Here is a 26,858-nt window from a genome sequence, read left to right on the forward strand (position 1 = left end):
GGCGGGCGGCGGGGCCGGGCGCCATCGCCGCCATCGCTGGTGCCGCCATGGTGGATTACCACCGGGCGCAGCCCGCGCCCGCCGCCGGCCCCAACGGCGACTACATGGCCCAGGAGGAGGACTGGGACCGGGACCTGCTGCTCGACCCCGCCTGGGAGAAGCAGCAGCGAAAGGTGCCCGGGGGGGGGAAGGAAACGGGTTAAAGCCCTTTGGGGGGAGGCTACAAAGGAGGGGCCTGCGGGGGTTAAAGCCCTTTGGGGGGGTCTCTGAGGGGTTAAAGCCCTTTGGGGGGGGTCTCTGAGGGGTTAAAGCCTTTGAGGGGGCTCTAAAGGGGGTCTCTGAGGGGTCAGGGGGGCCCCAAAGGGGAGCCCTGAGGGGTTAAAGCCTTTGGGGGGGGGCTCCATAGGGGGGCCCTGAGGCTTTAGAGCCTTGGGCGGGCTCTAAAGGGGGTCTCTGAGGGGTGAGGGGGGCCCCAAAGGGGGTCTCTGAGGGGTTAAAGCTTATGGGGGGGTCCCATTGGGGGCTCCCGAGGGGTTAAAGCCCTTTGGGGGAGTCTCTGAGGGGTCAGCGGGGCTCCAAAGGGGAGCCCTGAGGGGTTAAAGCCTTTGGGGGGGCTCCAAAGGGGAGCCCTGAGGGGTCAGGGGGGCCCCAAGTGGGTTAAAGCCTTGAGGGGGGGGCCCCTGAGGGGGTCTTTAAGGGGTTAAAGCCCTTGGGGGGATCCCATTGGGGGCTCCCGAGGGGTTAAAGCCTTTGGGGGGACTCTAAAGGGGGGCCCTGAGGCTTTAGAGCCTATGGTGGGGCTCTGAAAGGGGTCTCTGAGGGGTTAAAGCTTATGGGGGGGGTCCCATTGGGGGCTCCCGAGGGGTTAAAGCCTTTGGGGGGGCTCTAAAGGGGACCCCTGAGGGGTTAAAGCTTATGGGGAGGTCCCATTGGGGGCTCCTGAGGGGTTTAAGCCCTTTGGGGGGGGCTCCATAGGGGGTCTCTGAGGGGTCAGGGGGGTCCCTAAGGGGGTCCCTGAGACGTTAGAGCCTATGGGGGGGCCCCATAGGGGGGCCCTGAGGGGTCAGGAGATGGGCAGAGGGGCTCTATAGGGGGTCCTTGAGGGGTTAAAGCCCTTTGGGGGGGCCCCATAGGGGAGCCCTGAGGCATTAGAGCCTATGGGGGGGGCTTGGGGAGCCCCATAGGGGGGCTCTGAGGGGTCAGGACCTTTGGGGTGGGGGGTCCGGAGGGGGTCTATGAGATGTTAGAGCCTTTGGGGGGGGGGGTCCTGAAGGATCCCCCCCATAAGGAGCCATAGGGGAAGGTTATGGGGTGCCCCCCATAGGGGAAGGTTATGGGGTGCCCCCCATAGGGAGCCATAGGGGAAGGTTATGGGGTGCCCTCCATAGGGAGCCATAGGGGAAGGTTATGGGGTGCCCCCCATAAGGCGCCATAGGGGAAGGTTATGGGGTGCCCCCCATAGGGAGCCATAGGGGAAGGTTATGGGGTGCCCCCCATAGGGAGCCATAGGGGAAGGTTATGGGGTGCCCCCCATAGGGAGCCATAGGGGAAGGTTATGAGGTGCCCCCATAGGGAGCCATAGGGGAAGGTTATGGGGTGCCCCCCATAGGGAGCCATAGGGGAAGGTTAGGGGGTGCCCCCCATAGGGAGCCATAGGGGAAGGTTATGGGGTGCCCCCCATAGGGAGCCATAGGGGAAGGTTATGGGGTGCCCCCCATAGGGAGCCATAGGGGAAGGTTATGGGGTGCCCCCCATAGGGAGCCATAGGGGAAGGTTAGGGGGGGCCATCCATAAGGTGCCATAGGGGAAGGTTATGGGGTGCCCCCCATAAGGAGCCATAGGGGAAGGTTAGGGGGTGCCCCCCATAAGGAGCCATAGGGGAAGGTTATGGGGTGCCCCCATAGGGAGCCATAGGGGAAGGTTATGGGGTGCCCCCCATAGGGAGCCATAGGGGAAGGTTATGGGGTGCCCCCCATAGGGAGCCATAGGGGAAGGTTATGGGGTGCCCCCCATAGGGAGCCATAGGGGAAGGTTATGGGGTGCCCCCATAGGGAGCCATAGGGGAAGGTTATGGGGTGCCCCCATAGGGAGCCATAGGGGAAGGTTATGGGGTGCCCCCCATAGGGAGCCATAGGGGAAGGTTATGGGGTGCCCCCCATAGGGAGCCATAGGGGAAGGTTATGGGGTGCCCCCCATAGGGAGCCATGGGGGGGGCTCCGGGCGTGGGGCGGGGCGGGATCCGCTCCCTGGCATTGGAATGGGGAAGCAGGGAGAGGATAAAGGGCGCGGGGAGGGGCCGGGCGAAGGGCGACATTCCCGGTGCCGTGGAAAGGGGGAATCCGGGATCCGGGAGCTCATATCCGAGCCTTTGGGGTCCCTTTTCCTGCCCCAGCCTTGGGGGGGTCTGGATTTAGGGATATTCCGGGTGGGAATGAGCCGGTGGCTGAGGTGGGAAACAGGCTGGAAGTGATCGGCCCCATCCCATCGGAAGTGCTTCCCGGGCTTGGCCGCCCCCTTTCCCAGCTCCTCTCCTCCTCCTTCCTGGGAGCGGGAAGCCTTTGGGAATGGGGCTGGGATGAGCCCGGCTCCTCCTCGCCTCATCCCATGGGATTGTCCCGGCCGGAGCCATCCCGAGGGCCGCGGCTTTGCTCTTGGGATGTGGCCAAGCCCCGGGCTTCCTCCTCTGGAATGTCAGTTATGTGGCTTGGAACAGCGGGAGCGGGAGCTGCCGCCTCCTTCCCGGTGGCCATCCGGCCGTCATTCCCGGGCTCCGGCCATCCTTCCCGGTGTCCGTGCATCATTCCCGGGCTCCGGCCGTCCTTCCCAGGGTCCATGCGTCGTTCCCGTTGTCCCTCCATCCTTCCCTGTGTCTGTCCATGCATCATTCCCGGTGTCTGTGCATCATTCCCAGTGTCCACCCACCATTCCCAGTGTCCGTGCATCCTTCCCGGGGTCCATGCCTCATTCCCACTGTCCATCTGTCCTTCCCGGTGTCTGTCCGTGCATCATTCCCAGTGTCCATGCATCCTTCCTGGTGTCCATGCGTCATTCCCGTTGTCCCTCCATCCTTCCTAGTGTCCATCCGTGCATCATTCCCGCTGTCCATCCACCGTTCCCGGTGTCCGTGAGTCCTTCCTGGTGTCCATCCACCATTCCCGGTGTCCATGCCTCATTCCCAGTGTCCATCCATCCTTCCCAGTGTCCATGCACCATTCCCATTGTCCCTCCATCCTTCCCTGCGTCTGTCCGTGCATCATTCCCAGTGTCCATCCATCCTTCCCGGTGTCCATGCACCATTCCCATTGTCTCTCCATCCTTCCCTGTGTCTGTCCGTGTGTCATTCCCAGTGTCCGTGCGTCATTCCCGGTGTCCGTGCATCCTCCTTGGCATCATTAGACTCCGCTTAACAACCCTGAGGGGAGTTTTCCTGCCTCATCCCAGCCCTTCCCACTTCCCCTTTGGAATAACATCCCACCTACACCAAAGGGACTCCTCCATCCCAAGCTGGATCCCAGGCCCTTCCGGTGCCTCGATCCCGGTCGGATGCCCCAATATCCCAGTGAGGATTTCCATGGGATAGGGAATGAATGGATGGAGCATCCCAAAGGAAAAGGATTCCCGGGATCCGGGACAACAGCAGCAGGACCCGGCGCTGCAGGGATGGATGGAGGGACCTTGGAGCAGCTTCCAGAAACCTGGAAAAGGTGGCTTCTACAGAGAGATGGGCTGAGGAGGAACAGCTTCCAATGGGAAGAGGGAAGCGCTGGTCGGGACACTGGGATGATGGAGAAAGTTGGGATGCTCCATCCCTGCAAGTGTTTGAGGCCACTTGGGAACGTTTTGGGATGGACCCGGCTGAGCTCCGAGACCCAACACATCCCATTCCCGGCGCCCGGAGCTGCTGCCGTTTGATCCCGCCTGGAATGTGGCTGCGCCCTGCCTCACCTGCAGCCGGGATCCGGGAATTCCTCCTCCGACCCCGGCTGCTTCCTCCCTTCCTCCTCCTCCTGCTGCTTCCCGGCCTAATAAGGGCAAGGAATGAGGAGAATCTCCGGGCTCCGGCCTCCCATCCGGTAACAGCAAATGAAAACAAACCGCCCCGAATCCATCGGGAATGATGGGAAAAGCCCGGCAAAGGGGGTGCTGCGCCCAGGGTGCTGCAGCCAAGGGCTCCCGATGGAGGCAGGAGCGAGGGTGGGAGATGCTGCTCCTCAGCATCCCCTTTATCCCCATCCCGGGATAGATCCTGGGATTCCCTCCTTGCTGGCATGTTTTCCATGGAAAAGCACCTCCTCAAGGAGCAGATCCGGGCTTGACGCAGCCATTCCCTAAGGAAGGGGAAGCTCGGCCCCCCCATTGCCCACCCAAGGCCTTGGTGGGGTGCTCTTCCCACCCCCTGGGGCTGGAAGTGGGGTGAAAACCTTGGGAATGAGCCTTGAAGCCGCTTGGGAATGGGATCGGGGGGAGGAGGCACCGGCTCCCTGCTCCCGTTCGGGATAAAGGTGCTTTTAGGCTCCGTGTTATTAGGAATGTTGGGGGGTGACCTCATGGAAAAGCACCGGAATTCCATAGGGAAATGGAAGGGAATCAAGCCTTTAAGCTGCGCTTCCCTCCAAAGCGAAGCTCCGCCAATCCCTTGGGATGGCTCCCACCATCCCATTGCCATTCCCAAGCTGGGTTTTCCAAGCTCGGCTTAACTCCAGGCTTGGCTCAACCTCATTCCCTTTGGATGCGGGGTCCGGAGCGAGGTGGGGGGGGGGGTGGCACCGGGATCATCCCGCTTGATCCCAAGTTTAGGCTCAGCCTTCCTCTTCCTCCCCACAAAGGCGCCTTTGATACAATGCCTGGAAAGAGCTTTCCCGGCGGCGCCGCCTCCATGGGAAGGAAATTCCAGAGGCATGTGTGGAATCTCCTGCTTTTAGGCACTCGGATTCCAAAGAGGTGGAAAAGCTGCTCCCAGCTCCTGGAGCTGCTTTTTGGGGGGGCTTGAATAGGGTTTGGCTTGAGGATAAGTCCAGTTGGGAGAGGGCAAAGCCAGGAGTCAACCCGGAATTCCCTTGGGAATGGAGGGTTAGTGGTGGTTGTGCGGGATTTAGCTCCTGGATCCATGGGGCGGGAGATCCGGCTTGGCCAATGGGGTCTTCTCCAGGCCAAGGGGACCCAACGTGGTCAATGGGGTCCTCCTGGAGGTGGTGGGTCTGTGGTGGTCCTGGCCATGGTGGTCAATGGGGTCAATGGTGGTCATGGCCATGGTGATCAATGAGGTCAATGATGGTCATGGCCATGATGGTCAATGGTGGTCGTGGCCATGGTGGTCAATGGGGTCAATGGTGGTCATGGCTATGGTGGTCATGGCCATGGTGGTCAATGGGGTCAGTGGTGGTCATGGCCATGGTGGGTCAATGGGGTCAATGGTGGTCGTGGCCATGGTGGTCAATGGGGTCAGTGGTGGTCATGGCCATGGTGGGTCAATGGGGTCAATGGTGGTCATGGCAATGGTGGTCATGGCCGTGGTGGTCAGTGGGGTCAATGGTGGTCATGGCCATGGTGATCAATGAGGTCAATGGTGGTCATGGCCATGGTGGGTCAATGGTGGTCGTGGCCATGGTGGTCAATGGGGCTAGCCACGGGTTGCTGGTGGTGGCCCCCAAAGCTTGGGTTTATTGTCACTGTTGGCCATCAGGAGGAAGGGCTTGAGGGGAGCGGACACTGGGATGGGATCCATGGACATGCTGGAGGGAAGGGATGGGATCCATGGACACGGAGAGGTGGGCCAGGGAGAACCTCAACTAAAGTCCTGCCCTTGGGATCACAGGCGTGGGGTGGAGAATGGATGGAGGAGAAGGACTTGGGGTGTTGGGTGAGGAGAAGCTCAATGGGATCCAGGATGTCCCGCTCCGGGCCACCAACATGGAGCTGCTGGAGCAAGTCCAGCTTGGATGGGGCTTGGAGCAACCTGCTCTAGTGGAAGGTGTTGCTGTGGGTTGGAAGTCAATGAGCTCCAAGGGCTCTTCCAAGCCAAAGCATTCCATGATGGGCTCCGGTGGGTGTCCTGGTCCTTCCCGCTGTGACCTTCCTGCTGTTCCTCCCCGCAGACCTTCACGGCCTGGTGCAATTCCCACCTGCGGAAAGCCGGGACGCAGATCGAGAACATCGACGAGGACTTCCGGGATGGCCTCAAGCTCATGCTGCTGCTGGAGGTCATCTCAGGTCAGCGCCGTTCCCAACCCTGCGTCCCTCCTGCTCATCCCAGTCCCAACCCTTCATCCCAATCCCAATCCTTCATCCCAGTCCCAAACCTTCATCCATCCTGCTCACCCCATCCTAACCCCTTTGCTGTTCCCCCCATCCCAACCCTTCATCTATCCTGCTCACCCCATTCCCAACCCTTCATCCCATTCCCAACCCTTCATCCCAATCCCAACCCTTCATCCATCCTGCTCCCCCCATTCCCAACCCTTCTATCCGTCCCTGTTCCCCCAATCCAACCCCTTCATCCCTCCTGTTCCCCCATCCCAACCCCTTCCCTGTTCCCCCCATCCCAACCCTTCATCCCTCCTGTTCCCCCCATCCCAACCCTTCATCCCTCCTGTTCCCCCCATCCCAACCCTTCATCCCTCCTGCTCATCCCATTCCCAACCCTTCATCCCTCCTGCTCATCCCCTTCCCAACCCTTCATCCCTCCTGTTCTCCCCATCCCAACCTCTTCCCTGCTTCCCCCATCCCAACCTTTCCATCCATCCCTGTTCCCCCCATCCCAACCCTTCATCCCTCCTGCTCATCCCATTCCCAACCCTTCAACCCTCCTGTTCCCCCCATTCCAACCCTTCATCCCTCCTGCTCATCCCATTCCCAACCCTCCATCCCTCGTGCTCACCCCATCCCAACCCCTTCGCTGCTCCCCCCATCCTCTTCCCTGCTCCTCCATCCCACCCCTTCCATCCATCCCTGTCCCCCCCACATCCCACCCCTCCATCCCTCCTGCTCCCCCCATCCCATCCCTCCATCCCTTGTCCCATTCCAGGCGAGCGGCTCCCGAAGCCGGAGCGGGGCAAGATGCGGGTGCACAAGATCAACAACGTCAACAAGGCCTTGGACTTCATCGCCAGCAAAGGGGTGAAGTTGGTGTCCATCGGGGCTGAAGGTGAGTGTCCCCCACCCTAGGGTGGCCCCAGCACCTCCACCCTTCCTTGGGTGCTGCTTGGAATGCGCCCAATGTCAACGCTGAGTCACGGCGTGCGGGAGGTGACTCACGGGGATGGGATGGGTGGAAGGGACCTTGGAGCTCATCCAGGTCCAACCCGCGGCGGCACCTTCCGTAGGCTTCACATCCCAACCTTCTCCATGGGTCCCACCACCCACAGCTTCCGTTATCCCATCCAGCTCTTCCCCCTGGAGCTGTTTCTCCTCATCCCGCCCCTTGTCCAAAGCCCCTCTCCGGGTTCCTCGGAGCCCCTTTAGGCTCTGGAGCTGCTCCAAGCTCTTCCAGAGCCTTCCTCGCTCCCGGCGTGGCTCCGTGGAGCTGCTCCAGCCCTTGGGAGCTCCCTGTGGCTCCTCTGGCCCCGCTCCAAGAGCTCCAGGTCTCCAGGAAGCGCCGGAGCCGCCGCGTTGGAGCTCAGAGGTCGGAGGCGGCGCCGGGGCCCTCCCATGGGAAGCGGTTGCTCAACGCGCCCTTCCCGGTGTCCCAGAGGAAAAGCTGCTCTTCCCACACCCCCCATGTCCTGCATCCCGTGGCATTCCGCTTGAGTTCCCCCCCATGGATCCCCTCTAACATGCATCAGCACCATTCCACGGTGTCCCAGCACCATCTTTCACCCAGCTCCGTGCTGGCAGGAGGAACATTCCGCTTGGAAAAGCCCCAAATTCCTCCCCTTCGAGGAGGAATTTGGTCACGGGGCTCCCAGCTCCAGCTGCATCCGTTTGGTTCTTCCCTATGGAAAACCAGCTCCGTGCTTGGGCTCTTCTCCTTCACCTGGGGAATGGGGCGTCGCAGCCGGTGGCTTCACGTGGGAGCCGGTTGGAATTCCCACGTGGAGCTGGAGGAAAGGACTTCCCGAGCCGGGACCGCTCGAGCAGCCCAAGGCCTTGCCCTGGAGCTCGGGGGTGGTTTGGCACCGGCTCTCCTTGTGGAACCGGTTCTGGAAGTGGCTTCTCCGCTGTCTCGTTGGCTCGCGGAAGGTTCTGCCCATTCCCGAAACCGGAGCGTGTCCCGGCACGTTCCACCGCTGAGGGTGTGGGGGGAACCTCCCATGGATCAGCCCCACGGCGCTTGGCTGCGTCCCACGAGCTCCTCCCAAAGCTTCGGGTGGCTCAAGGCTGGGAACGGGCCCCTCTGCTTCCTCAAGGAAAGGCCTTGGGAAGTTGGGATGAGCTGGATCATCAGCGTGGGATGTGGGGGGCACCCATGGGAAGAGCAACCGGCACAAGGAGCCAGCAGCTTGGGGAGGCTGGGCTTGGAAACGTTCCTGTTGGAGGGCAGCATGGAATCATGGAATGGCTTTGGAGAGACCTCCAAGCTCCTCCGCTTCCAAGCCAAGGGACAGGGACACCTTCCGTGGGGCAGGTTACATCCAAACCTTCTCCGTTCCCCCCAGTGTCCCACCACCCTCACAGTGAGGAATTGCCTCCCGTTATCCCATCCACCTCTTCCCATTGGAAGCTGTTTCTCTTCATCCCATCCCTCCATCCCTTGTCCAAAGCCCCTCTCCAGGTTTCTCGGAGCCCCTTTAGGCCCTGGGAGCTGCTCCAAGCTCTTCCAGAGCCTTCTCTTCCCGTAGAGCTGCTCAATCCCCCCATCCACGTCGCCACCAAAGGTGTTGAATCCAAGAGCAATCCCTGAGGAACACCGCAGGGTCTCCGTGGGGCCGTTGGTGTTGCCCACGAGCCGTTGGGTGCCACTATCCAGCTTTGGTTTCTCTTCCTTTGGCTTCCAGAGATCGTCGATGGCAACGCGAAGATGACGTTGGGCATGATCTGGACCATCATCCTCAGGTTTGCCATCCAGGACATCTCGGTGGAAGGTAAGGGCAGGGATCCGGGGGGATCTGCTTCCCGGTGCTGTTCCGGGGGGATCCTGAAGGTCTCCTTTGCAGAGACCTCGGCGAAGGAGGGTTTGCTGCTGTGGTGCCAGAGGAAGACGGCTCCGTACAAGAACGTCAACGTCCAGAACTTCCACATCAGGTAACGCTCCTCCATCAGCTCCCGAGCTCCTTGGAGACCATGGAATCATGGCACAGCTTGGATGGGAAGGGACCTTGAAAGCTCCTCCAGTTCCACCCCGTAGGGACACCTTCCAGAGGGCCCGTTGCTCCAATGTGGCCTTGGAGCCAGCCAGGGATGGTTCAACCAAACCTTCTCCATTAACCCAGTGTCCCACCACCCTCAGAGGGAGCGATTGCCTCCCAGTTCTCATCCAGCTCTTCCCATTGGAAGCCATCCCCCTTGTCCAAGTCCTTCTCCAAGGCAGGAGCTCCTGGCGTGGCTCTGAGAGGAGAACTTGGCTCATCCTGGGTTCCCCCTGCAGCATCTCCTCCTCCTCAGCAGAGCTTTCCCTCTTGCTCCCTCCTCCTTTACATCCATAGGTGGGATCTCAGGCTGGGATCTCACCTCCCCTCTCCTCTTCCAGCTGGAAGGACGGGTTGGCCTTCAACGCCCTGATCCATCGGCACAGGCCGGAGCTCATCGAGTACGACAAGCTCCGGAAGGTGGGACCTGGGGCCGGGATATCCGGGATCCCAGCGCGGCTCTTCCCGGCCCGCTCGGCAGCTCCAATCCTTGTCTCTAGGACGACCCCGTCACCAACCTCAACAACGCCTTCGAGGTGGCCGAGAAGTACCTGGACATCCCCAAGATGCTGGATGCTGAGGGTAAGCTCCATCGGCCACCATGGAAGAGCCGCGTTGGTGGCCACCTCGGCTTGGGGTGCTCTTGAGCACCAAGGGTTGACCTCTCTAACGCTCTTCTTGCCCGTACAGGTCTCTTAACGTGGGCTTTAAGAGCTGCTCACTGTGGGACTCCAGCCTAAGGAGGAGCTTGGGCTCTCCAGGCCTAACCTGGAGCACCAGGGATGGCCACCACCGGCCCCATCTCACCCCTAACCCTTGTTGTTCACTTGCAGACATTGTGAACACAGCTCGCCCCGACGAGAAGGCCATCATGACCTATGTGTCCAGCTTCTACCATGCCTTTTCGGGGGCCCAGAAGGTACCAGGAGGTGGCTGTGTCCATCTGGCTCTGCCGTTGCCCACTTTGCAGCATCTCCCACTCATGCGTCTTCTCTTCCAGAGGGCCCTTGTGTCTCGTGGTGGCTTGGGACCAGACCTCAGCTCCTTCATGGGGGTGCAGACAGCATGAGGCCACGGGCACGGGGGTGGCAGGAGCTTCCCAACGAGCCTTGGGAGCTCACGTGGGTCTCAAAGGCTTCAAGGCCAGGTTGGATGAGGCTTGGAGCAAGCTGGGCTGGCGGAAGGTGGCCCTGCCCATGGCAGGGGGTTGGAACTGGAGGAGCTTTAAGGTCCCTTCCAACCCAACCCATTCCATGATCCCATGGGTGAAATCAGGCCCATGGTCCCTTGCTGGGACATTCAGTTGAAACCCAAGACCTAGAAGGTCTTGAAGGTCCTTCCAACCCAAATTGTTGCATGATTCCATGAGCCTATGGGTGAAATCAAGCCCATGGTCCCTTCTTGGGGGCCATCCAGCTGAAGCCAAAGACCTAAACGGTCTTGAAGATCCTTCCAACCCAACCATTCCATGATCCTATGGGTGCAATCAAGCCCATGGTCCCTCTTTGGTCCATCCAACTGAAGCCAAAGACCTAAACGGTCTTGAAGATCCTTCCAACCCAACCATTCCATGATCCTATGGGTGAAAGCAGGTGGTTCCCTTGTTGGGAACCCAAGACCCAGCCGTTGGTGAAGGCCCCTCCAGCCCAGCCTCAGGCCCCAGCCCATGAGGAGCTGTGGTGTGGGTCCCGGCTCGCTCTGCTCCGCTGCATGGCCATGGTGGGCTCAGGACCTGCTGCTTCAGCCCTTCTCCTGCCTCTCTCCTGCGCAGATATAGTGGGCACGCTGAGGCCGGATGAGAAGGCCATCATGACCTACGTGTCCTGCTTCTACCACGCTTTCTCGGGGGCGCAGAAGGTGAGCTTGGCTTGAGCCTGGCTTGGCTTGAGCCTGGCTTGAACCTGGCTTGAATCTACCTTGAACCTGGCTTGATCTTGGCTTGAATCTGGCTTGATCTTGGCTTGAACATGGCTTGAGCCTGGTTTGAATCTAGCTTGAACGTGGTTTGAACCTTGCTTGAACCTGGTTTGAACTTGGCTTGAGCTTGGCTTGAACCTGGCTTCGACTTGGTTTAGTTTGGTTTGAGCCTGGCTTCAGCCTGGTTTTGGTTTGAGCTTGGCTTCAGCCTGGGTTTGGTTTGAGCTTGGCTTCAACCTGGTTTTGGTTTGAGCTTGGCTTTAACCTGGGTTTGGTTTGAGCTTGGCTTAAACCTGGTTTTGGTTTGAGCTTGGCTTAAACCTGGTTTTAGTTTGAGCTTGGCTTCATCCTGGTTTTGGTTTGAGCTTGGCTTCAACCTGGGTTTGGTTTGAGCTTGGCTTCAACCTGGGTTTGGTTTGAGCTTGGCTTCAACCTGGGTTTGGTTTGAGCTTGGCTTCAACCTGGGTTTGGTTTGAGCTTGGCTTCAACCTGGGTTTGGTTTGAGCTTGGCTTCAGCCCGGCTTGAGCTTGGCATGAACTTGGCTTGATCTTGGCTTGAATCTGGCTTCAACTTGGTTTGGTTTTGCTTGAGCCTGGCTTCAGCCTGGTTTTGCTTTGAGCCTGGCTTGAACCCGGTTTGATCTTGGCATGAGTTTGGCTTCAACCTCCTCCCTTCTCCCTCTTCTTCCCTCCTTCCTCCTCCTTCCTCCTCCTTCCTCCTCTTTCCTCCTCCTTCCTCCTCCTTCCTCCTCCTTCCTCCTCCTTCCTCCTCCTTCCTCCTCCTTCCTCCTCCTCCTCCTCCGTCCTCCTCCTCCTCCCTCCTTCTTCCTCCTCCCTTCTTCCTCTTCTTCCCTCCTCCTCCTTCCTCCTCCTTCTTCTCCTCCTCCTCCTCCCTCCTCCTCCTTCCTCTTCTCCTCCTCCTCCCTCCTCCTCCCTCTTCTTCCCTCCTCCTCCTTCCTCCTCCTCCTTCCTCCTCCTTCCTCCTCCTTCCTCCTCCTTCCTCCTCCTTCCTCCTCCTTCCTCCTCCTTCCTCCTCCTTCCTCCTCCTTCCTCCTCCTTCCTCCTCCTTCCTCCTCCTTCCTCCTCCTTCCTCCTCCTCCCTCCTCCTCCCTCCTCCTCCCTCCTCCTCCTCCCTCCTCCTCCTCCTCCTTCCTCCTCCTCCTCCTTCCCCCTGGACCTCCCTTCCTGCCGCACCATCAACCAGGGGATGTCCCTTTAGGCCTGGCTGAAGGCCCCACGAGGACAAAGCTCTCCTTGAGCTCCCTCGTCCGTGGGGAGCGGGGCCAGCTCCGGGTCGGGAGCAGGGATGGAGCCTTCATCCTTCCCCCTGCTCCATCCTCCTCCTCCTCCTCCTCCTCGCAGGCTGAGACAGCAGCGAACCGCATCTGCAAGGTCCTGGCCGTCAACCAGGAGAACGAGCACCTCATGGAGGACTACGAGAAGTTGGCCTCGGATGTAAGGTCCTCCCCGCCATGCCCACAACGCCTCCATCCCCACGTGCTGCCCCCCCCTTTTCCCAGCGCATCCCGCTCTTCCCGCAGCTCCTGGAGTGGATCAAGCGCACCATCCCCTGGCTGGAGGACCGCAGCCCTCAGAAGACCATCCAGGAGATGCAGCAGAAGCTGGAGGACTTTCGGGATTACCGCCGCGTCCACAAGCCCCCCAAGGTGCAGGAGAAGTGTCAGCTCGAGATCAACTTCAACACGCTGCAGACCAAGCTGCGCCTCAGCAACCGCCCGGCCTTCATGCCCTCCGAGGGGAGGATGGTCTCGGTGAGCCGGGGGCACCCACGTCCCGTCCCCATTGAGGATTTTGGGGGGGTCCGGAGCTTCTCCATAAGGTTTTGGGGCTGAGGTTGGGCCCCAGCTGCTCCCCAAGGCCAGCCCGGTGCAAGGTGGAGCTGCCGAGGTGGCCACAGGAGGTTCGGAAGGGAAGGGTGAGGGGGGAGGAGGGGTGATGCCACCATCGTCATTGGTGGGTGATGATGATGATGGTGGTGATGATGATGATGATGGTGGTGATGATGATGGGGAGGAGGGACACCATGGGAGCGGTGCCACCACCGTCATTGGTGGTGATGATGAAGATGGTGATGGTGGTGATGGGGAGGAGGGACACCATGGGAGCGGTGCCACCACCATCACTGGTGGTGATGATGGTGATAATGGGGAGGAGGGACACCATGGAGTGCTGCCACCACCATTGGTGGGTGGTGGTGATGATGATGATGATACAGAGGGACACCATGGGAGTGATGCCACCATCATTGGTGGGTGATGATGAAGATGGTGATGGTGGTGATGGGGAGGAGGGACACCATGGGAGCGGTGCCACCACCATCATTGGTGGTGATGATGGTGATAATGGGGAGGAGGGACACCATGGAGTGCTGCCACCACCATTGGTGGGTGGTGGTGATGATGATGATGATACAGAGGGACACCATGGGAGTGATGCCACCATCATTGGTGGGTGATGATGAAGATGGTGATGATGATGATGACGGGGAGGAGGGACACCATGGGAGCGATGCCACCATCATTGGTGGTGATGATGATGATGATGATGATGATACGGAGGGACACCATGGAGTGCTGCCACCACCATTGGTGGGTGGTGATGATGATAATGATGATACAGAGGGACACCATGGAGTGATGCCACCATCATTGGTGGGTGATGAAGATGGTGGTGATGATGATAATGATACAGAGGGACACCATGGGAGTGATGCCACCATCATTGATGGGTGATGATGATGATGATGATACAGAGGGACACCATGGGAGCGATGCCACCACCACTGGTGGCTGATGCTGATGCTGGTGGCGCTGGGCAGATGTGTCCATCCCCACCCACGGGCCCCTCTGCGTGTCCCCAGGACATCAACACGGGCTGGCAGCACCTGGAGCAGGCGGAGAAGGGGTACGAGGAATGGCTCCTGAACGAGATCCGCCGCCTCGAGCGCCTCGACCACTTGGCCGAGAAGTTCCGGCAGAAAGCCTCCATCCACGAGGCCTGGACAGAAGGTACCGGCGCCACGGGGGGGCTGGAGCCGTCGGGGGGGCACCCCCGTGGGGCTGGAGGCCTTGGGGAGGAGGAGCAGGGCCCCTTAACCTGCCCCCGGCGCTTGGGTGTCCCCATGGGGTGGTTTGGAAGGGACCCCAGTGTCCCACCGAGCGCGGATGGGGGACCCCAATGTCCCCCCAAGCGCGGATGGGGGACCCCAATGTCCCCCCAAGCATAGAGGGGGAGCACCCAGTGTCCCACCAAGCTTAGAGGGGGGACCCCAATGTCCCCCCAAGCACGGATGGGGGACCCCAATGTCCCCCCAAGCATAGAGGGGGAGCACCCAGTGTCCCACCAAGCTTAGAAGGGGGACCCCAATGTCCCCCCAAGCATGGAGGGGGAGCACCCAGTGTCCCACCAAGCATGAAGAAGGGACCCCAATGTCCCCCCAGGCATAGAGGGGGGACCCCAATGTCCCCCCAAGCATAGAGGGGGAGCACCTAGTGTCCCACGAAGCAGAGAGGTGGGACCCCAATGTCCCACCAAGCATAGAGGGAGGACCCCAATGTCCCACCAAGCATAGAGGGGGGACCCCAATGTCCCACCAAGCATGAAGGGGGGCACCCAATGTCCCACCAAGCATAGAGGGGGGACCCCAATGTCCCACCAAGCATAGAGGGGGGACCCCAATGTCCCAGCAAGCATAGAGGGGGGCACCCAATGTCCCCACAGGCATGGAGGGAGGACCCCAATGTCCCACCAAGCATAGAGGGAGGACCCCAATGTCCCACTAAGCATAGAGGGGGGACCCCAATGTCCCCCCAGGCATAGAGGGGGGCACCCAATGTCCCCACAGGCATGGAGGGAGGACCCCAATGTCCCAGCAAGCATAGAGGGAGGACCCCAATGTCCCACCAAGCAGAGAGGGGGAGCACCCAATGTCCCACCAAGCATGAAGAGGGGACCCCAATGTCCCACCAAGCACGAATGGGGGACCCCAATGTGCCTCCGAGCAGGGAGGGGGACGGCGCGTGGGGTCCGTGCTCTGCGGGGGGGGGGCTCTGTGTGACGGTGGCCCCGTGGCCCCCCCAGGCAAGGAGGCCATGCTGCAGCACCGGGACTACGAGGCGGCCACGCTCTCCGACATCAAGGCGCTGCTCCGGAAGCACGAGGCCTTCGAGAGCGACCTGGCCGCGCACCAGGACCGCGTGGAGCAGATCGCAGCCATCGCCCAGGAGCTCAAGTATGGCCCCAGCACCCCCCAGCCCGTGGCGGGGGGCTCCAGCCGCCCCATGGAACCATGGGATGGGGTTGGGGTGGAAGGGACCTTGGTGACATTGAGTTCCGACCCATAGGAACACCTTCCATAGGGCTGGTTGCTCCAACGTGGCCTTGAAGCCATGCAGGGATGGAGCATCCAAACCTTCTCCATCCCCCCATTGTCCCACCACCCTCAGAGGGAGGAATTGCCTCCCAATATCCCATCCAACTCTTCCTTCTTCCGTTGGAAGCTTCCATCCATCCCATGGTGGGGGGCTCCAGCTGCCCCATGGAACCATGGGATGGGGTTGAGTTGAAGGGACCTTGGTGACCATCAAGTTCCGACCCATAGGAACACCTTCCATAGGGCTGGTTGCTCCAACGTGGCCTTGAAGCCATGCAGGGATGGAGCATCCAAACCTTCTCCATTCATAACCCGGCTTTAAATGCTTCCAAGGAAGGTTCATCCAAACCTTCTCCATCCCTGCAGTGTCCCACCACCCTCAGAGGGAGGAATTGCCTCCCAATATCCCATCCAACTCTTGTCTCTCCCCTTGGAAGCCGTTTGCCCTCATCCCATCCTGTGTTCTCCAGGTTCCTTGGAGCCCGTCCAGGCCCTGGAGCTGCTCCAAGGGCTCCGGCTCTTCCCACCCGGCCGCTCCGTGGAGCTTCTCCAGCTCCTCACAGAGCTCCCATTGTTCTTCCCCCCCCGTCCCCCTTGTTCCCTCGGGCAGATGAACGTGGCCACAATGAGGCCACTGAAAGCCAAGGCCAAGATCTGAGCCATCAATGGAGCCCTTGTTCCTCCCGGAACAACCCAGCAACGGGGACACGAGGCTCCGGAGCAGGAACGTTCCCATCGGGAGCTGCCGGGTTTTCCCACCTCCAAGCACCTATGGGGAGCTCAGCCTATGGCAGAGCAGCTCCTGGGGTGCCCCCCAAGCTCCGGGCTCAGCATCGCCCCCCATCTCACCCCACTTCCTTCCTTCCCGCCCCCATTCCAGCGAGCTGGATTACTACGACTCGCCCAGCGTCAACGCGCGGTGCCAGAAGATCTGTGACCAATGGGATGTCCTGGGTTCCTTGACCCACAGCAGGAGGGAAGCTCTTGAGGTGAGCAGGATCCGTCCCCACGTGCTGTGTCCCACATCCCCCATGGGAGCCGGAGCTCCTAATCCCTCCTGGCTCCGTGCAGAAAACGGAGAAGCAGTTGGAGACCATCGATGAGCTGCACTTGGAATACGCCAAGAGGGCAGCTCCCTTCAACAACTGGATGGAGAGCGCCATGGAGGACCTCCAGGACATGTTCATCGTGCACACCATCGAGGAGATCGAGGTGGGAAGAGGCTGCGCTTGGCTTGGGAAGAGCTGTGGCTCCTCAAGTGGCTCCTTGGCTGGGGTTTGGGGGGGACTCTGAGGCGCTGGAGGTGGGTTTGGGGGGTCTGGAAGGTCTCCATCCCCATGGACCTTGTGTCCCGCAGGGCCTCATCGCTGCTCACGACCAGTTCAAGTCCACGCTGCCCGACGCGGACAAGGAGCGCGAGGCCATCCTGGGCATCCAGCGGGAAGCGCAGCGGATCGCCGACCTCCACAGCATCAAAGTGGCCGGGAACAACCCCTACACCTCCGTCACCCCCCACATCATCAATTCCAAGTGGGAACGGGTGAGCGAGGGCACGGAAGGCACCTCGAGGACCATCTCGTTCCATAGAGCAGGTTGCTCCAACCTGGCCTTGAACCCAGCCGGGGATGGAGCATCCAAACCTGCTCCGTTGAACCCATCCCAGTGTCCCACCACCCTCAGAGGGAGGAATTGCCTCCCGTTATCCCATCCAGCTCTTCCCTCTTCCATTGGAAGCTTCCACCCATCCCATGGAGGGGTGCTCCAGATGCCCCCTGGCACCGCAGAATGGGGTTGGGCTGGAAGGGACCTTGATGACCATCGAGTTCTGACCCACAGAGACACCTTCCATAGGGCAGGTGGCTCCAACCTGGCCTTGAAGCCATCCAGGGATGGAGCATCCAAACCTTCTCCATTCATAACGTGGCTTCAGATGTTCCTAAGGAAGCTTCATCCAAACCTTCTCCATCCCCCCAGTGTCCCACCACCCTCAGAGGGAGGAATTGCTTCCCAATATCCCATCCAAGTCTCCCATTGGAAGCTTCCACCCATCCCATAGTGCTCCAGCTCCTTCATGGAACCACAGAACCCAAACCTTCTCCATCGAACCCATCCCCATGTCTCACCAACAACCCGTGGGGCTCCATGGGCTGCTCCTTTCCGTAGCTCCCGTTCCCAAAGCCTTTCCCCATGGTTCCAGCAGAGCTTTGGAGGGATCTTTCCAACGTGGTGGTGTCCTCCTGGCAGGTCCAGCAGCTGGTGCCCAAGAGGGACCATGCCCTGCTCGAGGAGCAGAGCAAGCAGCAATCCAACGAGCATCTCCGCCGGCAGTTCGCCAGCCAGGCCAACATCGTGGGGCCTTGGATCCAGACCAAGATGGAGGTGAGGACACAAGTGGACATCCCAGTGGCTGGAATGCCGTTGGCCATCCCGAAAGCTGGAGAAGGCAGAACCTTGTGTTGCAGCTCCTGAAGGGATGGGAAGCAAGGGATGGACCTCTCCATCCCATGGTCTTCCTGGTCTTCCTCTCCATCCCATGGTCTTCCTGGTCTTCCTCCCTATCCCATGGTCTTTGTTGCTATCCTGTGGCCCTCCTCTCCATCCCATGGTCTTCCTGGTCTTCCTCTCCATCCCATGGTCTTCCTGGTCTTCCTCTCCATCCCATGGTCTTCCTGGTCTTCCTCCCCATCCCATGGTCTTCCTGGTCTTCCTCCCTATCCCATGGTCTTTGTTGCCATCCTGTGGCCCTCCTCTCCATCCCATGGTCTCCTTTGCCATCCCTGGTTTCCCTGGTCTTCCTCCCCATCCCATGATCTTCATGGCCTTCACGACACCATGGGTCATGTCCCTGGTGGTGGTGGTGGTGGTGGTGCTCTTCATCTGCCGATGGAGCTGTGGAGGTTCTCCAGCTCCATCTCCTGCCCGTTGCAGGAGATCGGGCGCATCTCCATCGAGATGAACGGCACGTTGGAAGATCAACTCAACCACCTGAAGCAGTACGAGCAGAGCATCGTGGACTACAAACCCAACATCGACGTGCTGGAGCAGCAGCACCAGCTCATCCAGGAGGCCCTCATCTTCGACAACAAGCACACCAACTACACCATGGAGGTCAGCTTCTCCAGGAGCACCCCGAGACAACCCCTGTGGGGCTCCTGTCCCTGAGGCCTCACCTCTCCGTGTCCCCTCAGCACATCCGGGTGGGTTGGGAGCAGCTCCTCACCACCATCGCCCGCACCATCAACGAGGTGGAGAACCAGATCCTCACCCGCGACGCCAAAGGCATCAGCCAGGAGCAGATGCAGGAGTTCAGGGCTTCCTTCAACCACTTTGACAAGGTACCGGAGCTCCTGGAGCTCCCACCAGCTCCCACCAGCCCCTGGTAGAGGCAGGGCCCCACTGAGGGTGTCTTCTCCTGGTGCAGGACCACGGCGGTGCCCTGGGACCGGAGGAGTTCAAGGCCTGTCTCATCAGCTTGGGCTACGATGTGGAGAACGACCGGCAGGTACCCGGCCCCTGTGGTCTTCGTGGTCTTCCTCTCCATCCCCTGTCCTTCCTCTTCATCATCAGCCCGTGTCCTTCCTCTCCATCCTGTGTCCTTCTTCTCCATCCCGTGTCCTTCCTCTCCATCCCCTGTCCTTCCTCTTCATCATCAGCCCGTGTCCTTCCTCTCCATCCCGTGTCCTTCCCCTCCATCCTGTGTCCTTCTTCTCCATCCCGTGTCCTTCCTCTCCATCCCCTGTCCTTCCTCTTCATCATCAGCCCGTGTCCTTCCTCTCCATCCTGTGTCCTTCTTCTCCATCCCGTGTCCTTTCTCTTCCTCTCCATCCCCTGTCCTTCCTCTTCATCATCATCCCATGTCCTTCCTCTCCATCCCATGTCCTTCCTCTCCATCCCATGTCCTTCCTCTTCCTCTCCATCCCATGTCCTTCCTCTTCATCATCATCCCGTGTCCTTCCTCTCCATCCCATATCCTTCCTCTTCATCATCATCCCATGTCCTTCATCCCATGTCCTTCCTCTCCATCCCATGGTCTTCATCATCATCCCCTGGTCTTCTTTGCCATCAGCCGTCCTCTCCATCCCGTGTCCTTCCTCTCCATCCCGTGTCCTTCCTCTCCATCCCATGTCCTTCCTCTTCCTCTCCATCCCGTGTCCTTCCTCTTCATCATCATCCCGTGTCCTTCCTCTCCATCCCATATCCTTCCTCTTCATCATCAGCCCATGTCCTTCCTCTCCATCCCGTGTCCTTCCTCTCCATCCCATATCCTTCCTCTTCATCATCAGCCCATGTCCTTCCTCTCCATCCCGTGTCCTTCCTCTCCATCCCGTGTCCTTCCTCTCCATCCCATGTCCTTCCTCTTCCTCTCCATCCCATGTCCTTCCTCTTCATCATCATCCCGTGTCCTTCCTCTCCATCCCATATCCTTCCTCTTCATCATCATCCCATGTCCTTCATCCCATGTCCTTCCTCTCCATCCCATGGTCTTCATCATCATCCCCTGGTCTTCTTTGCCATCAGCCGTCTTCTCCGTCCCGTGTCCTTCCTCTCCATCCCGTGTCCTTCCTCTTCATCGTCATCCCGTGTCCTTCCTCTCCATCCTGTGTCCTTCCTCTCCATCCCATAGTCTTCGTCATCATCCCCTGGTCTTCCTTGCCATCGGCCGTCCTCTCCATCCCGTGTCCTCCCTCTCCATCCCTTGTCCTTCCTCTTCATCATCATCCCATGTCCTTCCTCTCCATCCTGTGTCCTCCCTCTCCATCCTGTGGTCTTCCTGGTCATCCTTCCCATCCCATGGTCTTTATGGCCTTCCTCTCCATCCCATGGTCTGTGTCACCATGCTATGACCTTCCTCCCCATCCTCTGGTCTTCCTCTCCATCCCATGGTCTTTGTTGCCATCCTGTGGCACTCCTCTCCATCCCTGGTCTTCCTCCCCATCCCATGATCTTCATGGCCTTCCCCTCTATCCCATGGTCTTCGTCACCACCTCCTGCTCTCCCTTGCTGTTGGCCTTCCTCTCCATCCCATGGCCTTCATGTTCTTCCTCCCCATCCCACGTTCTTCCTCCCCATCCCTCCTCTCTCCTCATCCCTCCTCCCCCATTCCAGGCTGGATTTCCTCCTCTAACGGCATCTCCGCCTCTCTCCTTCCTTCCTCCTGCCTCTTCCTTCCTCTTCCTCTTCCTCCCGCCGCCGGCTCCCTCCTCCTCTTCCTGCTCTCGGCGTAGAAGCGCCGGGGAAGCGTGGACACGGACGACTTCCGAGCGCTCCTTCCCGCGGGATGCAGCCTGGTACGCGCCCCCTCTGCAGCCTTCCCTCTCTTTTCCTCCCTTTTCCCATCTTTTTCCCTCGCTCCGGGGGGGGAGAAGCCCAAAGAGATGGAGCCAAAGGTTGGGAAATGGGGAAGTGGGAATGGGAACGGGATGGAGGTGGGAATGGGAACGGGATGGAGGTGGGAATGGGAACAGGATGGAGGTGGGAATTGGGGGGGGGGGGATGGAGGGATGGGTTTCACCGACGTTCCCATTCTCCTTCCATAGGGAGACGCCGAATTCAACCGGATCATGAGCGTGGTGGATCCCAACGGCAGCGGCACTGTCACATTCCAAGCCTTCATCGACTTCATGTCCCGGGAAACCACGGACACGGACACGGCCGACCAGGTCATCGCTTCCTTCAAAGTCCTGGCTGGCGACAAGGTGAGTTCCGGAGGTTGGGAACCAGGGATCCAACATCCAGGGATAACCTCGAGGTTCTTATCCCTTTCCGGGTTGACGCTTCCCGTTATCCCTCATCCCAGAACTACATCACGGCGGCGGAGCTGCGGCGGGAGCTGCCTCCGGAGCAGGCGGAATATTGCATCGCGCGGATGGCTCCGTATCGCGGCTCCGACGCCGGCCCCGGAGCCCTGGATTACAAATCCTTCTCCACGGCGCTCTACGGCGAGAGCGACCTGTGAGCGCGGCGCTGGCGCTTCCCGACGCCATTCCCGACTCTTCCCCATGGGATTCGGGGCGCGGGGGTGGCGGGATATGGGGGGGAGCGGGGGGGGCACCACTGGCTTGGTCTATTTTTAATAGAAACCCCTTTATTTTTACAACCCCAGGCGGCATTCCCAAGGGATTCCCCACTTTTCCACAGCACCCCCCCTCTCTTCCAACCACACCCCCCCCCCCCCTTTTCCAGCAGCAAATCCCAATGGGAAGGGGATTTGTGGCCCCTCCCTCCAACCTTGGAGCAGGTTTTTCTGAGGATAAAGATGGGAAAGAGCTTCCCGAAGGGGAAAAAGGAAGGGAAAAAAGAGGGAAATTCCCGAGTTTCCCTTTTCCTGGAAAGCCGGAAGGTTCCTGTCGCCTTTATTCACGGATGGAGTTATTATATAAAGTCTATATTCTCCTGCAGCCGCTTGTCTGTGTCGCTCCCTCCTCATCCCATGGGATGAGCATCCCGGGAGTGGGATCGGGATGTGGGGCGGTGATTCCGGAGGGGGGGGAAAAGGCGTTTTCGGCTACCGGGTCCCAAAAGTCCCTGGAATTGGGGTTGTGTCCCCCATGGAAAAGGGGGATGCTCCGGGTGGGGAATGGGATGGGGATAAGGGGGATAAGGGGATGGGGAAATGGGATTGGGGACAGGGAAATAGGGATGGGGACAGGGAAGTGGGATGGGGGACAAGGGAATGGGGATGGGGAAAGCGGGATTGGGGGACAGGGAGATGGGAATGGGGACAAGGAGGTGGGAATGGGGACAGTGAAATGGGGATAAGGGAGAGGGATGATGATGGGGACAGGGAAGCAGGGATTGGGATGGGACAGAGGAATGGGGACAGGGAAGTGGGATGGGGGACAAGGAAATGGGGATGGGGAAACAGGATTAGGGGACAGGGAGATGGGAATGGGGACAGTGAGGTGGGAATGGGGACAGTGAAATGGGGATAAGGGAGAGGGATGATGATGAAGACAGGGAAGCAGGGATTGGGATGGGACAGAGGGATGGGGACAGGGAAGTGGGATGGGGGACACGGGAATGGGGATGGGGAAAGGGATTAGGGGCCAGGGAGATGGGAATGGGGACAGTGAGGTGGGGATAGGGAGAGGGATACGGGGATTGGGATGGGGACAGGGATAAGGGCCCCATTCCCAGCTCCATCCCCCCCATTCCCAACACTAACTCCCGGACTCCCCAAAGGACTGGCCAGATGGGATAAAAGCCGGCTTTAATCCGGGGGGCTCCCCCATTCCCGAGGGATCATCCCTATTCCTTGGCGTAGCTCTGGCACACGTAGACGCTTTGGCCGTCGTAGCGGTCGGTGCCGAGGCAGCGGAGCAGGAAATGGCCCAAATCCCGCGTGGAAATGACCCGGGAAGCGCCGGAGGCTCCCACCGACACCGAGTAATCCCGGGTCAGCGGCAGCTCCTCTGCGGGACACCGGGAAAGCGGGAGGTGGGGATGGGACCCAGCGAGGGGGAGACCGGGATCACGGGGTGTGGGGAACACCAGGGTTTGGGGATAATGGGATATCAGGATGTAGTGGCTGCGGGATACTGTGATTCTGGGATAATGGGGTTTGGGGATATGGTGGCTCTGGAATATTGGGATATGGTGATTCTGGGATACTGGGATTTGGGGATACGGTGATGCTGGGATAATGGGATAGGGCGATTCTGGGATACCGGGATTTGGGCTACGGTGATGCTGGGATAATGGGATAGGGTGATTCTGGGATACCAGGATGCAGTGATACTGGGATGCAGTGATTCCGGGATATCAGGATGCAGTGGTTCTGGGATACCGGGATATGGTGATACTGGGATAGGGGGACTCTGGGATAATGGGATGTGGGGATAATGGGATACTGGGATATGGTGATCCTGGGATAATGGGGTTTGGGGATAATAGGATTTGGGGATAATGGGATATGGTGATTCTGAGATACCAGGATTTGGGGATACAGTGATGCTGGGATAATGGGATAGGGTGATTCTGGGGTTTGGGGACACTGGGCTACCAGGATTCAATGCTTCTGGGATGCTGGGATTTGGGGATACCAGGATTTGGTGATTCTGGGATAGTGGGATTTGAGGATACTGGGGTAGGGGGATTCTGGGATAATGGGATGTGGGGATAATGGGATACAAGGATACAGTGATTCTGGGATAATGGGATACAAGGATACGGTGATTCTGGGATACTGGGTTAAGGTGATTCTGGGATAATGGGTTTTGGAGATAATGGGATTTGGGGATAATGGGATATGGTGATTCTGGAATACCAGGATGCAGTGATACTGGGATACAGTGATTCCAGGATATCAGGATGCAGTGGTTCTGGGATACCGGGATATGGCGATGCTGGGATAGGGGGATTCTGGGATAATGTGATTTGGGGATAATGGGATACAAAGATATGGTGATTTGGGGATAATGGGATTTGGGGATAATGGGATTTGGGGATAATGGGATACAAGGATACGGTGATTCTGGGATACTGGGATAGGGTGATTCTGCGATAATGGGGTTTGGGGATAATGGGATTTGGGGATAATGGGATATGGTGATTCTGGGGTACCAGGATGCAGTGATACTGGGATGCAGTGGTTCTGGGATACTGGGATATGGTGATAGTGGGATACCGGGATTTGGTGATACTGGGATGGGGGATTCTGGGATAATGGGATTCGGTGGCTCTGGGATACCAAGAGAACGGGTCAACGGGAATCCCGGGATCAATGGGGATCGTTCCCGCCCATACCAGCAATGTGGGGGGGCATCACACAGACGCAGTCGAGCCCCGAATCCCGCAGGATCTGGTACATCCGGATGTGATCCTCGGTCACCGGCAGCAGCCGCGGGGGCACCTTCTGCAGGTCCCACAGCAGGAACGCTGCGGGAATGGGCGGGAATGATGGGCGGGAATAACCGGGACCCCCCCCCACCCCCCCACCCCCCCAGGTTATGGGGCTCAGGACCAAGGACAGGGGGACACCCCCCACCCCCCCCCCAGGTTATGGGGCTCAGGACCAAGGACAGGGGGACACCCCCCACGCCCCCCCCCCAGGTTATGGGGGTCCGGGGGGGGGGCACCCACCCGAGAGGCAGGCGACGACCTTGCGGACCCCCTGAGCCTTCATGGCCTCCACGATGGTCCTGGTGCCGTCTGACATCACCGTGGTGGGGCCTGGGGGGCACAGGGGGGGATATGGGGCTGCCCCACATGTGTGGGGCTATGGGGGGGTTATGGGGCTTCCCCCCATGTGTGGGGCTATGGGGGAGTTATGGGGCTTCCCCCAATGTGTGGGGCTGTGGAGGGGGTTACGGGGCTGCCCCCCATGTGTGGGGTGACAGAAGGGATATGGGGGGGGTATGGGGTGATGGGGGGGTTACGGGGCTGCCCCCCATATGTGGGGCTGTGGAGGGGGTTATGGGGCTTTCCCCCATGTGTGGGGTGACGGAAGGGATATGGGGGGGTATGGGGTGATGGGGGGGATATGGGGCTGCCCCCATGTGTGGGGTGATGGAAGGGATATGGGGGGGGTATGGGGCTATGGGTGGGATATGGGGCTGCCCCCCATGTGTGAGGCTGCGGGGGGGGGGGGTCCCGTACTCAGGTCGTTGCCGGTGCCCAGCACGATGATGACGCCGTCCTGGCCCCGCACGGCCTCGGCCACGGCCGCGGGGTCCCGCGCGTCCCCCCGCACCACCCGCACCGGGGGGGGGGGGCACCGGGAGCCGCGCCGGGTCCCGCACCAGCACCGTCACCTCGAACCCTGCGCCACAGCGGCTCCATGTGGCCCCATAGGGCTCTATATGGCCCCGTAGGGGCTCCGTATGGCCCATAAGGGCTCTATGTGGTCCATACGGCTCTATCTGGCCCCACATCTGCCCCATATGGGCTCTGCCTGCCCCATATGGGCTCTGCCTACCCCATAAGGCTCCTACTGGCCGCACATCTGCCCCAGGAGGGCTCTATATGGCCCATAGGGGCTCTATCAGCCCCACACAGCCTCTATCAGCCCCACATGGGCTGCGTCTCCCCCCCAGATAAGTTCTATCAGCCCCAGGCAGGCTGGGCCGGCCCCATAGAACCCTCCCTGCCCCACAGCACCCTCCCTGCCCCATAGAACCCTCCCTGCCCCATAGAACCCACTTTGTCCCTCATAGGCGTTGTCTGTCCCCCCAGGTTTGCCCAACCCCGATGTCACCCCCATAACCCAATACCCCCCCCATAACCCCAATGACACCCCCATAACCCAATGCCCCCATAACCCCAATACCCCCGTAACCCCAATGCCCCCATAACCCATTGCCTCCCCATAAACCATTACCCCCATAACCCCAATGCCCCCCATAACCCCAATGACACCCCCATAACCCAATACTCTCCATAACCCATTACCCCCCATAACCCCAATGCCCCCCCACAACCTCAATGACAGCCCCATAGCCCCAATGCCCCCATAACCCCAATGTCCCCATAACCCCAATACCCCCCATAACCCCAATGACACCCCCATAACCCAATACCCTCCATAACCCAATACCCCCCCATAACCCCAATACTCCCCATAATCCATTACCCCCCATAACCCCAATGCCCCCCCACAACCTCAATGACACCCCCATAGCCCCAATGCCCCCATAACCCCCCCTAACCCCGGTCCCCGCCTCCCCCATGGCCCCCGTTCCCCCCCGTTACCCTCCTCCAGCGCCAGCTCCAGCGTGGCCCGTCCGGTGCGTCCGGTAGCGCCGAAGATCACGAGTTTCCTCCCGGGCTCCATTGCCGGGGGGGGGAAGCGGCGGCTCCGGGAGCGGCTCCGGAACCCTTCGGCTACCGGGGACCGGCTCCGCCCCCCCCGGGGCCGGGCCAGCGCCGGCACCGCCCGGGGCCGGGCGGACACCCCGCTCCCTATGGCCGTGTTCTATAGGGTCCCGGTCTATATGTCCCGGTCTATACGGTCCCGGTCTATAGGGTCCCGATCCGCATCCCCCCCCCTCGGTCTATATTGTCCCGGACCATCCGCTCCCTGTCCGTACCCCCCCCCCCCCCCTCCCCGGGGTCTATATTAGGTCCCGGCCCGTTCCTCCTCCCGGCCTATATTGTCCCACTCTATCCCGGTCCATATGGTCCCTACCCCGACCCGCTTTGCCACCGTCCTGGTCTATACTGTCCCAGTCCATAGGGTCTCAATTGGCACGGTTCTGGTCAATATAGCTTCGGTCTGTACGGTCCCGGTCTGTATCCCCCCCCCGGTTTATATGGCCGCGGTCCAT

At 60.0% G+C, this 26,858-nt stretch overlaps 2 protein-coding genes across 5 annotated transcripts; one reads left to right on the forward strand and one right to left on the reverse strand.

Annotated features, from left to right (window-relative positions):
• ACTN4 (actinin alpha 4) lies at positions 1–21,992 on the forward strand. 4 transcript variants are annotated; one of them, XM_030475123.2, is made up of 22 exons: positions 1–173; positions 6,096–6,210; positions 7,025–7,144; positions 8,934–9,020; positions 9,093–9,180; positions 9,626–9,704; positions 9,785–9,866; positions 11,056–11,141; positions 12,564–12,656; positions 12,743–12,973; positions 14,083–14,230; positions 15,303–15,453; positions 16,475–16,583; positions 16,666–16,806; positions 16,952–17,134; positions 17,839–17,973; positions 18,523–18,702; positions 18,783–18,929; positions 19,016–19,096; positions 20,820–20,882; positions 21,132–21,290; positions 21,392–21,992. In XM_030475123.2, exons 1-22 carry the CDS (start codon positions 48–50, stop codon positions 21,548–21,550), a joined length of 2,763 nt encoding a protein of 920 aa, XP_030330983.1. In that variant the 5' UTR covers positions 1–47; the 3' UTR covers positions 21,551–21,992. The 4 variants fall into 4 exon arrangements, with proteins under 4 accessions (XP_030330983.1, XP_030330986.1, XP_030330984.1 ...); XM_030475124.1 differs by lacking the exon at positions 11,056–11,141 and adding an exon at positions 10,118–10,203 and having other exon boundaries at positions 3–173; positions 21,392–21,550; XM_030475126.2 differs by lacking the exon at positions 20,820–20,882 and having other exon boundaries at positions 21,392–21,865.
• BLVRB (biliverdin reductase B) lies at positions 21,660–26,509 on the reverse strand. The gene is given in 6 exon segments (XM_030475127.1): positions 21,660–23,006; positions 24,340–24,471; positions 24,676–24,765; positions 25,192–25,304; positions 25,306–25,354; positions 26,284–26,509. Coding segments are annotated over 6 exon segments (630 nt in total). The 5' UTR covers positions 26,366–26,509; the 3' UTR covers positions 21,660–22,842.
• Between the last annotated feature and the right edge of the window lie 349 nt (positions 26,510–26,858).

This window comes from Strigops habroptila, unplaced genomic scaffold (assembly GCF_004027225.2).
Source record: "Strigops habroptila isolate Jane unplaced genomic scaffold, bStrHab1.2.pri NW_022045631.1_ctg1, whole genome shotgun sequence".
Classification (NCBI taxonomy): Eukaryota; Metazoa; Chordata; class Aves; order Psittaciformes; family Psittacidae; genus Strigops; species Strigops habroptila.

Excerpts from the sequence above, each read along its gene's own strand:
- ACTN4 (XM_030475123.2), top strand. The coding sequence starts at position 48 with ATGGTGGATTACCACCGGGCGCAGCCCGCGCCCGCCGCCGGCCCCAAC. Across the intron at positions 9,867-11,055 it reads CAAGATGCTGGATGCTGAGG|ATATAGTGGGCACGCTGAGG; the intron begins GTAAGCTCCATC and ends TCTCCTGCGCAG. Across the intron at positions 17,135-17,838 it reads TCAATTCCAAGTGGGAACGG|GTCCAGCAGCTGGTGCCCAA; the intron begins GTGAGCGAGGGC and ends TCCTCCTGGCAG.